This window comes from Rhineura floridana, chromosome 2 (genome assembly GCF_030035675.1).
Source record: "Rhineura floridana isolate rRhiFlo1 chromosome 2, rRhiFlo1.hap2, whole genome shotgun sequence".
Taxonomy (NCBI): domain Eukaryota; kingdom Metazoa; phylum Chordata; class Lepidosauria; order Squamata; family Rhineuridae; genus Rhineura; species Rhineura floridana.
This window is the reverse complement of record NC_084481.1, coordinates 189,038,606-189,051,247: the sequence shown is the minus strand read 5'-3', so window position 1 is coordinate 189,051,247 and position 12,642 is coordinate 189,038,606. Positions and strand designations below refer to the sequence as shown.

The 12,642-nt window shown below is 46.9% G+C and overlaps 1 protein-coding gene across 1 annotated transcript in view; it reads right to left on the bottom strand.

Moving 5' to 3' along the window:
• The window catches only part of TTC6 (tetratricopeptide repeat domain 6), a 136,323-nt gene that overhangs the window by 23,153 nt on the left and 100,528 nt on the right, over window positions 1-12,642 (bottom strand). Inside the window, exons 13-14 of the mRNA XM_061612809.1 lie at window positions 2,456-2,529; window positions 1,083-1,146 (exon numbers count right to left, since the gene is read on the bottom strand). Of these exons, the coding sequence (XP_061468793.1) occupies window positions 1,083-1,146; window positions 2,456-2,529 (138 nt within the window). The remainder of the gene's footprint in view (window positions 1-1,082; window positions 1,147-2,455; window positions 2,530-12,642) is intronic.

The following is a 12,642-nucleotide window of genomic DNA, read 5'->3' as shown; positions in this document are numbered from 1 at the left end:
TTTGAGGAGCTTGACAGGGGAATCCTTCAAACTCTTCCTCTGAAGACTCAGAAGGAGACTGGAAAAGTGCAGGAACGGCTGCATGGTGAGGTTTCTCTGGGAGTGATGATACGTAGCGTGCTCTCTTGGGCGCTCCATGACCAGACAGGTGTTTAGTCTTTGCTTTTGCCTTGGCGTGTTTATGTTTAGCTGGCTGGCGTGGGGATGGACGGCCTGCTTCAGGGGATATTGTCACCTCAGGGTTCAAATCCGCCATGACAATCTCTGAATGACGCCCACAATGGGGAAGGAGCGGTAACAGAGCCAAGGTAGAAATAGTATAGGACAGACTAGAAACAGTATGACAGGAGTGAGTACGCCCAGTACGAGAAAGGTAACAACTCGGGTAAGGTTGGCGCCAAGCTAAGTACACGCACACAATGGGGAAGGTGCGAGACCGCTAGTTACACTGCCAACTTGGCCTTGAGCTAAGTACACGCACACAATGGGGAAGGTGCGAGACCGCTAGTGACACTGCCAGAGAGGTAAGCTTTATTTAAAAATCGCAGTGTGGCCAAGGTTAGATACACGCACTCAATGGGGAAGGTGCAGTACCACCAAGGTGCACAGACTAGTCAATTGGATGTGCACCTACAAATATACACACACACAATGGGGAAGGTGTGGTATAACAGGGCTACTGGATGTGCACCTACAAATATACACACACACAATGGGGAAGGTGTGGTATAACAGGGCTACTGGAGGTGTACCTACGAATATACGCACACACAATGGGGCAAGTGTGGTATAACAGGGCTACTGGAGGTGCACTTACAAATATACACACACACGAAGAGGAAGGTGTGGTATAACAGGGCTACCTGATGTATCTGAAGGGAATACTGATTAAGTGAATATAAATTTGATAACCGGAGACTACACAAGTCCCACAACAGGGCTACTTGCTGTGTCTGAGGGGAATACTGAATAGGTGAGTATATGTTTGTTAACAGGAGAGCACACAAGTCCCAAGTGATTAGAAAAGAAAAAAGGCGGCAAAAAACAAACAAAATGGCGGCCGCGATAACGGAGCCTCTCACTAAGACTCTAGCAGGGTTTGAAAACGGCCGGGAGTCAGCTGGGAGGATATGCCACCGGAGGGTGCTAAAAAAAAAAACAGGCGAGAGGGGCGATATCAGTAAGCGTAATTGAGCCCAAGCTGGGTTGAATGAACAGCAGGGCTGAGGGGCTTCTGTAAAAAAATTGAAGAAATTGCAATGGCGGCCGCCGAGGGAGCCGCAGCCGCAAGCTTCCCTAAGGACGGAAATAAATAACAATGGCGGCCGCGATATCGGGGTTGGCGGGAAAAACGGGAGCGCTACAAGAGGCTTCAGAACGGGCGGGGTGTCTACGAGGGAGCCGCAGCCGCAAGCTTCCCTATGTAGAGGCTAAAATATAGACTGAAATAAGGAGGGGGGAGACCGCAGCCGCGGAGCCCCCACTAAACGAAAAAACAGCAACCGCTGCTATTGGAGCTTAACAGCCGCGGAGCCCCCGCAAACACGAGAGAGCAGCAGCCGCTGCTGGAGGAGGCTGAGAAGGCTCAGTAATAAACGGCAAAAAAGGGGGAGGGGGGACCGCAGCCGCAGAGCCCCCGCTAAATGGGAAAGAGCAGCAGCCGCTGCTGGAGGAAGTTCTGAAAGCTGAGTAACAAACAGCAAAGAAAGAAGGGGGGGGAGGATCGCAGCCGCGGAGTCCCCGCTAAATGTAAAAGCAGCAGCCGCTGCTGGTGAAGCCTCAGGGAAGAACCCCGAAGAAATCAAGAGGTAAAAAGATAAGAAGAGTAACAGAATGGAAATAAGACTTAGCTACGCTCTGTCTAAATTCAGATCTGCCTCAGACGGAGGCAAGAATGAAGACTGGAGTGGGAGGGGCTCGAGCCCCAGGTTTTAACTCTAGTGCATTCTTGCCTTCGGACGCTAGATGGCAGTACTACCCAATCTGATGGCAGGCTACCTGTGGAAAAAGAGCAGATCCATCTAATGTTAGCTGCCTCGCGTCTGCCGAAGCAGTCCCAATGAGCAACAGCAGCCACTGCGCCTCTGCGAAGATGAGAGAGGTGCTCCTTCAAATATTTGGATCCCAAGTTGTTTAAGGCTTTATATGTCATTGTAAAAACCTTGAATTGGCCCTGGTATTACACAGAAGGGTGAAGCAGTGACATGCAGCACAGTGAGGCAGGAATTTGTGTTTAAATGATGCAGCAAGACTGTGAAGTTTTGGTTCTAATTGGGGTTGAAGGGTGCAGATGCCATTTGGGCTCTGCTTCAGCTAGCAAACTCCTTTGCTCTATCATGGCTTTTGTTTCTGTTGTTGTTCATGTTCTTTCACTTCTGCTTTTAAATTCTATTGTAAGCTGCAACATCAAAACATTTATTTACTTCAACTCCTCCCAATCAGTATTCAATATTACCTATGACAGCAGAGTCCAATGGCTTTAAATAGTTGACTGTCTTTTGGTTTACTCAGTGCTACCTGTGCAAAGTCCTAAAAACAGAGAAAAAGAATACTTGTGACACAACTGACATTGATGTCACAGGTATCATCCAACAGATGCCTGTAATATTAGCACATTGTTCATACCTGCAGCTGGAAGTTCTGCATTTTCCAAAGCAGAAATTATCATTCACCAGCAACTTCAGTTAGTGCCTTGACTTAGCAGTTAACAGTAATTTCTCCACAATGGAAGTGCTTGTTGGGATAGCAGTCACTAGGTGATTCTGTGTCAGCTTCACATTGCTTAAACATGAATAATAGCATCTGGAGGGCCCTAATGAATTTTCAACCCATTTAACATAATTTGGATAAATTATTTTTAAAAGAAACTCTTTGTCAAAGGAAATCGGACTGTTGGTCTCACCTGAAAGGTGGTTTTTCCAGGTATCATGTCATCAGATGGGTAGTAGTGCTGCCTGGTGTCCAAACGCAGGAATGCACAGGAGTCAAGACTTCAGCTGCTCCTTCCAGCTTGACCCCAGTCCATTCCAGATGAACTGTACACCAGATCCGTGCATCTCTCAGACAGAAAAACTCTCACGACAGAAAAGAATACAAGGAACAGCAACCATCATAATACATGTCTTGACTCTGAACAGGAAATAAGAACAAACATCAAATAACTGCCTTAGCAATAAAATGACTAATACAGTTAATGTAACACAGTTAATGTAATTCAAATCGGATTGAAACAAGTTGAAGAGGTATTACACAACAGAAAAAATTACCTCCATAAAAAACCAAGGTAGCCCCCCTCAACAGGGAGGGCCCTGATGGCATGATACCTGGGGAAACCACCTTTTAGGTGAGACAAACAGTCCATTTTCCCCAGGCAGCATGCCATCAGGTGACATGTACTAAAGCAGTCCCAGTAGTGTGGGCCCAGGCTGCCTAAGAAGAGGATAGTACCTGTTGTAGAACCCGCCTACCAAATGAAGCTTCTGCAGAAGCTTAATGATCTACTTTATAGTGTCTAATAAAGGAATTTGGTGTGGACAACACAGCAGCCCTACAAATATCTGCAATGGGCGCATTGGTTGCAAAGGCAGCCATAGTGGCCGCCGACCTTGTTGAATGGGCTGTGACATTTGAACACACCAGAATCTGAAGGGACTCATAAGCCAGAGTGATGCAAGCATGGAGCCAATGAGACAGCATTGAGCTGGTGACCTTCTTTCCCACGGTCCTTGGATGAAACAAGACAAAAAGAGGCTCAGTCAGACGAATGTCCCACATCCTAGCCACTGAGCGTGCAGACAAGATGGGAGAAATGGCTGAAGCCTGCCTGTGCAGAGTATTAGGCTTCAGCCCCATCGAAAGTCCCACATGGAGAAAATTGAGTAGATGGTTAACTGTAGCACTGGATGGACAGACCTACTGTTTAAAGCACCATGTAGCAAAGGCCAACCATGTGGCTTGATAAATACAAACTGTGGAAGGTCATCTAGAAGCCAAAATGGTAGCAATAACATCCTTAGAGAACCCTGAATGTTTCAAGTGGCTCCGATCAACACTCAGGCTGTCAGACTCAGCCAGTCGAGATCCAGATGGCAGACTGGACCCTGAGACAGAAGGTCCAGCTATGATGGTAGATGCCATGGTTTCTGGATTGAGAGAGCCAGTAGATCCAAAAAACATGGCCTGAGTGGCCAGTAAGGTACCAAAAGAATAATCTGAGCATGTTCCTGGCAGATCTTCCTGATGGTCTGCCCCAGCAGAGATACTGGAGGGAAGGCACAGAGGAGTCTTCATGGCCATGGTGTTGACAGCGCATTGATTGCCTCGGCGCCCTCTTGATGATATCATGTGAAGAACCTTGGAAGTTGAGCATTCTGAGTCAAGGCAAAGAGATCTACTGTAAAAGGACCAAACCAGTGATGCAGTCGACAAAATACCTTGGGATGCAGTTTCTACTCCCAAGGAAGAGCTTGTTGTCTTCTGAGCCAGTCTGCTGCAATATTCAGGTCACCACTGAGGTACTCTGCCTTCAGGCAGTGTAGATGATGTTCAGCTCAATTGAAGATGAGAGTCAATTCTGCTTGAAGGGCCCTTGACCGTGTACCCTCTTGATGGTTCAAATGTGCTTTCACACTGACATTGTTGGTTCGAATGAAAACGTTGGTCAGATGGAACTTCTGGTGAAAATGGAAGAGAGCCAGACACACCCCTCGCAACTCCAGCAAGTTTATGCTGAGCAGTTGCTCGGCAGCCATCCACTTGGCTTGAATGAAGAGGGAATTGCAATGGGCACCCCACCCCAGGAGAGTGGCATCAGTTGTAATCAGAGCCCTCTCAGGTTCTCTGAAGGGAGTTCCTTTCTGCAGATCCTTGGTCACCATCCACCAGGGAAACAAATACTGCAGGAACGGGAAGAGGTGTACTCTCTTGTGTCTGGAATTGGCAATGTCCAGCTGAAAAGGCAGAAGAGCCCACTGGAGAGGTTGGGAATGGTGGCAAGCCCAGGGAACGATGTAAATGGAGGATATTAACAGTCCCAGTGCTTTGGCTAGAAACATCACATCCTCCATCCTTCAGGCCATCAGGTGGTGACATTTGTGGATGGTGACTGCTATCTTCTCTGGGGACAGAACACCACTGCGCAAGCCATGTCCAATATGCCTCCAAGATACTGAAGACACTGAGTTGGAATCAAGTGGCTCTTCTCTAGGTTGACAAGGAAGCCATGGTCCCTCAAGGCTTTCAGTGTGAGATGTACATGGGTGGATGCTTGAGACATGGAGTGTGCTTGCATCAGATCATCCAGGTAGGGATAGATGTGGATCCCCTAGAGCCGGAGGTGCACCACCAGAGCAACCATAAGCTTTGTGAACACCCTCAGAGCTGATGAGAGACCAAACTATAGAGCCCAGTACCGGAAGTGAGCCTGGCCATACACGAATCTCAGGAACCTTCAATGAGTGGGAAAGATTGGCACATGCAGGTAGGCTTCCTTCAGATTGATAGAAGCCAAAAAGCCCCCTTCCTGGAGAGCCTCCACAATCGATGCCAGACTCCATCTTGAAGTGCTGATGCCTGACAAAGGAGTTGAGGAATCTGAGGTCTAGATTGCCTTCCACAAATAATCTTCTTTGGGCACTGTGAACAAAATGGAGTAGACACCTAAGTAAAATTCGGCAGGATTCACCGCCTCTATAGCTCCTATAGAAAGCAAGTGACATATAGCCTCTGTCACTGCCCACCTCTCAGGAGAGGCGGACATGGAGGATGGTAGAAATCTGTGAGGTGGAAGCTCCCAGAATTCTATAGAGTAATGGTGAATCACAGAATCTCACACCCAAGCATTCATGGTTACATGCCTCCAAGAGCTGGCAAAGTGAAGAAGTCTGCCACCTATTGGGATGGTATCAGTACTGGTGCTGCTGATGTCCCCCATGGCCAGAGGATAGGATATGCCTCCAGTGTCCCAAGAACTGACTCTGATTATAGCCAAAGAAGCACTGCTTATTCCAGTAGCCTCTTGAGGAGTGAAAATCACGGCCCCTACCTGTGGGTTGAGGTGGCCAAAAGGACTGCTGGTACGGGTAAGATGATGATCTGCGGGCAGCTCTGTGGTCTGTAGTGAGAGCAGGGGCACAGGATATAAATTCAGAAGAGCAAAAATTCAGAAGAGCAAAATTACCACAGGCCTAACCACAAGTGCCAAAGACACTTGAAGAGAGACACTGCTTACAAGTGCCTGTACGCTAATGCTAGGAGCCTGCGAACCAAGATGGGAGAACTGGAGTGCTTGGTCTTAGAGGAGAGCATTGATATAGTGAGCATAACGGAGACCTGGTGGAATGGAGAAAACCAGTGGGATACGGTTATCCCTGGATATAAACTATATCGGAAGGACAGGGAAGGACGTATTGGTGGCGGAGTCGCTCTATACGTGAAAGAAGGCATTGAATCCAGCAAGCTCGAAACCCCAAAAGAGGCAGACTCCTCCACAGAATCGTTGTGGGTGGTGATACCATGCCCCAGGAGGGACTTAATACTGGGAACGATCTATCGTCCCCCTGATCAAAATGCTCAGGGAGACCTTGAGATGAGATATGAAATTGAGGAAGCATCCAAACTAGGAAATGTGGTAGTAATGGGTGACTTCAACTACCCGGACATAGACTGGCTGCATATGTGTTCCAGTCATGACAAAGAAGCAAAGTTTCTAGATATTCAAAATGACTATTCCCTAGACCAGTTGGTCATGGAACCGACCAGAGGGACGGCAACCCTGGACTTAATCCTCAGTGGGGACCGGGACCTGGTGCGAGATGTAAGTGTTGTTGAACCGATTGGGAGCAGTGGCCACAGTGCTATTAAATTAAACATACATGTAAATGGCCAATTGCCACAAAAATCCAACACGGTCACATTTGACTTCAAAAGAGGAAACTTCACAAAAATGAGGGGATTGGTAAAAAGAAAGCTGAAAAACAAAGTCCAGAGGGTCACATCACTCGAAAATGCTCGGAAGTTGTTTAAAAACACTATATTAGAAGCTCAACTGGAGTGCATACCGCAGATCAGAAAAGGTACCGCCAGGGCCAAGAAGATGCCAGCATGGTTAACGAGCAAAGTCAAGGAAGCTCTTAGAGGCAAAAAGTCTTCCTTCAAAAAATGGAAGTCTTGTCCGAATGAAGAAAATGAAAAAGAATACAAACTCTGGCAAAAGAAATGCAAGAACACAATAAGGGATGCTAAAAAAGAATTTGAGGAGCACATTGCTAAGAACATAAAAACCAACAACAAAAAATTCTATAAATACATTCAAAGCAGGAGACCATCTAGGGAGACGATTGGACCCTTGGATGATAAGGGAGTCAAAGGTGTACTAAAGAACGATAAGGAGATTGCAGAGAAGCTAAATGAATTCTTTGCATCTGTCTTCACAGTGGAAGATATAGGGCAGATCCCTGAACCTGAACTAACATTTGCAGGAAGGGATTCTGAGGAACTGAGACAAATAGTGGTAACGAGAGAGGAAGTTCTAAGCTTAATGGACAATATAAAAACTGACAAATCACCGGGCCCGGATGGCATCCACCCGAGAGTTCTCAAAGAACTCAAATGGGAAATTGCTGATCTGCTAACTAAAATATGTAACTTGTCCCTTGGGTCCTCCTCTGTGCCTGAGGACTGGAAAGTGGCAAATGTAACACCAATCTTCAAAAAGGGATCCAGAGGGGATCCCGGAAATTACAGGCCAGTTAGCTTAACTTCTGTCCCTGGAAAACTGGTAGAAAGTATTATTAAAGCTAGATTAACTAAGCACATAGAAGAACAAGCCTTGCTGAAGCAGAGCCAGCATGGCTTCTGCAAGGGAAAGTCCTGTCTCAGTAACCTATTAGAATTCTTTGAGAGTGTCAACAAGCATATAGATAGAGGTGATCCAGTGGACATAGTGTACTTAGACTTTCAAAAAGCCTTTGACAAGGTACCTCACCAAAGGCTTCTGAGGAAGCTTAGCAGTCATGGAATAAGTGGAGAGGTCCTCTTGTGGATAAGGAATTGGTTAAGAAGCAGAAAGCAGAGAGTAGGAATAAACGGACAGTTCTCCCAATGGAGGGCTGTAGAAAGTGGAGTCCCTCAAGGATCGGTATTGGGACCTGTACTTTTCAACTTGTTCATTAATGACCTAGAATTAGGAGTGAGCAGTGAAGTGGCCAAGTTTGCTGACGACACTAAATTGTTCAGGGTTGTTAAAACAAAAAGGGATTGCGAAGAGCTCCAAAAAGACCTTTCCAAACTGAGTGAATGGGCAGAAAAATGGCAAATGCAATTCAATATAAACAAGTGTAAAATTATGCATATTGGAGCAAAAAATCTTAATTTCACATATACGCTCATGGGGTCTGAACTGGCGGTGACCGACCAGGAGAGAGACCTCGGGGTTGTAGTGGACAGCACGATGAAAATGTTGACCCAGTGTGCGGCAGCTGTGAAAAAGGCAAATTCCATGCTAGCGATAATTAGGAAAGGTATTGAAAATAAAACAGCCGATATCATAATGCCGTTGTATAAATCTATGGTGCGGCCGCATTTGGAATACTGTGTACAGTTCTGGTCGCCTCATCTCAAAAAGGATATTATAGAGTTGGAAAAGGTTCAGAAGAGGGCAACCAGAATGATCAAGGGGATGGAGCGACTCCCTTACGAGGAAAGGTTGCAGCATTTGGGGCTTTTTAGTTTAGAGAAAAGGCGGGTCAGAGGAGACATGATAGGAGTGTATAAAATTATGCATGGCATTGAGAAAGTGGATAGAGAAAAGTTCTTCTCCCTCTCTCATAATACTAGAACTCGTGGACATTCAAAGAAGCTGAATGTTGGAAGATTCAGGACAGACAAAAGGAAGTACTTCTTTACTCAGCGCATAATTAAACTATGGAATTTGCTCCCACAAGATGCAGTAATGGCCACCAGCTTGGATGGCTTTAAAAGAAGATTAGACAAATTCATGGAGGACAGGGCTATCAATGGCTACTAGCTGTGATGGCTGTGCTCTGCCACCCTAGTCAGAGGCAGCATGCTTCTGAAAACCAGTTGCTGGAAGCCTCAGGAGGGGAGAGTGTTCTTGCACTTGGGTCCTGCTTGCGGGCTTCCCCCAGGCACCTGGTTGGCCACTGTGAGAACAGGATGCTGGACTAGATGGGCCACTGGCCTGATCCAGCAGGCTTTTCTTATGTTCTTATGTCATCTCGTTTAGTTGTGGCTAACACAGGTTTCCTCTAATCCTTGGGATCAACCAGCACTGCTTTGAGGGCCTCATCCCCAAACAGCAGGGAGCCCGAATAGTTGGCTGTGGAAAGCCCGATGACAGCAGTGTTGTCAGCATCCCAATGGTGTAGCGAAAGGGTCTGGTGAACTACTAGTATACCTGTGGACATAGCCCTAGTGGCAGACTGCATTCCATTGAGCATTACGTGTGCCACAAACACTACAGCCTTGTGTAGTTTGACCAAGGTCTTGCAGAGTCTAGCTCGGTCTGGCTGAGCATCATCGAGTAACTCATCAAGCCACATCATGGAGGCTCTGGTGATGAATGGGGCAGTACAGGAGGCTCAGATGGCATATGCCAAGGTGTTGTGGGTCCTTCGAAGGGTGAAGTCCAGTCTCCACTCAGATGCATCTTTAAATTAAGAATCCCCTTCTTTGGGAAGAGACCTGGAAACCAGACTCAAAATGGGCCCATTCACTGCAGGGTCTTTCAGAAAATTCATGAATTTGGGATCTAACAGATAAAATTTGTTAGGGAAAGCTGTCACACAGCGTTCATGAAGAGAATGACCCCATTCCTCCTTCACCATCTTGTTGAGAGGGTCAGAAACTGGGAAGGAAGACTTGGAAGCTTTCAACACCTTAGCCCCCTTGACCGGGGCAGATGAGGGTTGAGGCGCCAGCATGTCAAGACCCAATGTGGCTAGGGAGAAATAACGCGAGATAGTCCAAAGACTGAAACTAACGGTGCAAGCAATCTTCTTCTTCCGACTCCCGCTCCACTCAGCCTCATCCCCCTTGGGTGTGATGAAAGGATTGAGTGGATTGGCCTCAGCCTCTAAAGAGCATTGAACCCTTCCCTTGGAGAAATCAAAGACGTTAGGAGATGACATCTGTTGTTGCTCTGGATGTTCCTCAACCAAGGGTGAAGGTCAAGCCTGATGCATAGAGATGAGGGCAGGCCTTCACAGCTCAGATTAGATGGAACCCAGTAGAGATTGAGGTAGAAAGGTCTGGTTCAAAAGAAGACCCTGCAAGAGGGTGAAAGATGCAAAAGGATCCAAGGGCAGCTGAGGCTGATCCAAGATGGTAGAAGGATCCAGGGTTGCCCATAGAGCAGAGGACAACTGAAGTTGATTGAAAATGATAGAAGGCCCACCTGGGGTGACCTGTGGATGGCCCAGGTTGCTCAGCCATGAGTAAAGGTGCAGGGATTAGAAGCTGCACAAGGGGAACCTCCTGGCGAGGAGGTACCACTGGAGGCTGGTCAGGAAAATCCTCAAATTCTTCCTCCGAAGACTGAGCAGATGAATGGAAAAAGACCTCCAGCCCCTGCTGACCCTTTGTAGAATCACCACGTGATGAAGGGAGACTGACATAGCGAGCTCATCTGTTAGCCTTCTGCTTAGCAGAGAGAAGTGATTTCTTAGTACATTTGGAAGGACTGTGCTTGGAAAGTCTATGCTTAGATGATTTGGCTTTAGACATGGGTCGGGATGCCAGTGGCTGCAGAGATGCTTGCAGCTGCAGATCATGGATGGGCAGATGTGGCTCTGCAATCAATTCCAAAGCCTCAACAGAAGATGGCCCAGCCCTGGTAAACATGCACACGGTAGAGGGGTGCAGTACCAGACAATAATATAATAAAGTCCAATATAATAAAGTCCAATCATACACGCACAGACTGTGAGGTGTGGTGGAGAACCAATCAACACATGCACAGGTAGAGGGGGGCAATGGATTGAAGGGGCTAGTAGTAACATGCACATGGTAAAGAGGAGCAGTTTAACCTCAAATGCAGTCAAGTTCTTTTTAAAAAAACTCCTTCCTTTTCTGAGCTTCTTCCTGTGTGCAAGACAGGGAAGAAGAATGAAGAAACCAGGGATAGACAGGCACTGGTGAAACTAGAGAAGAAAAAAGGCAGGAAAATGTCAAATTAAAATGGCGGATGGAGGAAAAACAGCAACAAAAAATGGAGGATGAAGAAAAAGGGCCTGAGGATGGTGGTGAAAAAATGGTGGGGACTCCCTAAGTAGAGGGGAGACTGTGCTGCCTGACCAGGAGAAGGCACAGACTGTAGAGTCACTGACATCGCAGCCGCAAGCCTCCAGGAATGAGCAGCAGTAGCAGCAGTCAGAGAGGCTCAGGGAGCAGAGCCACACGGCTGAAGACACAGGAGCCGCTCCAGAGGTGGGGGTAAAAGAACAGAGCTGCAGCCGTGAGCTCTGAGAGGCAGGGGAGGCAGGAGAGAGAGGAGTGCTCCAGAGGCGAGGGCAGAGGAATGGAGCCGCAGCTGTGAGCTCCAAGAGGCAGGCAGTGGGAGAGTGAGTCCTGGGGAAAGAGCTGCTCCAGAGGCGAGGGCAGAGTATTGGAGCTGCAGCTGCAAACTCCAAGAGGTGGGCAGCAAGAGAGTGAGTTCCAGGGAGAGCTCCAAAGCAGAGCAGGAGCTGGCTTCAGAGTTGGAGATGAGCCACAGGCGCAGCCACTCAGCTGGAAAGGAAAATGGCCAGGAAGAGCTTTCGGCCTGGAGAAGGGCCACAGCCACACGAGACCATGGGCTCTGGGGGGGGGGGGGCAAGGCTGGGAAAGGAGGACAAAAAGAGGCTGCAGAAGCAAGCCTCGGGAGAAAGGTTTTTTAAAAAAAAAACAAGAAAAAGAAAGACAAACAAACAATGAGGGAAGAAGAAACCTTAACAGAACCAACAAGGAAGAGACTCACTGAAAAGAGAGCTAAGGATGAAAGGATGCCCTAGGACAAAGGCAGGAATGGACTGCGGTCAATCTGGAAGGAGCAGCTGAAGTCTTGACTCCTGTGCATTCCTGCCTTTGGACACCAAGCAGAGCAACTACCCACCTAATGGCATGCTACCTAGAGAAAACTGAAACGTTAATTATTGGATTCCCACTGTCCTCCCATCAATTTTCTGGGGTTTCTTCATATTGCAGCTTTATATGTCTTTGTATTTTGGGGGAAGTTTGTTGTGACCCAACTGTTCATTGAAAGCTAGGATTTTCTTTAGATAAATATGTTTTTATTTTATTTATTTATTATTAAATTTATATCCCACCCTTACTCCCAGAAATCAACAGTAAGCCCAGTTTTGTTATTTGTATATATATTTTTTATTTTATTTAAAACATTTATATCCCATCCTTAACCCAAAGATATCAGAGCAGGAAACAATAAGTCTTCCATAAATAACAATTAATACCCATTAAAACAATAACATAGAGAAGCAATTAAACAACCAACTCAGCATAACATCCGTCACAGTCCTCAAATAGCTTTGTCAACAGCCATTTTCTAAGCTGTTACTGGAACAACATCAGTATAGACACTTGTCAAATTTCAAGGGAGATGAAATTCCAGGGTGCCATCAGAGACCG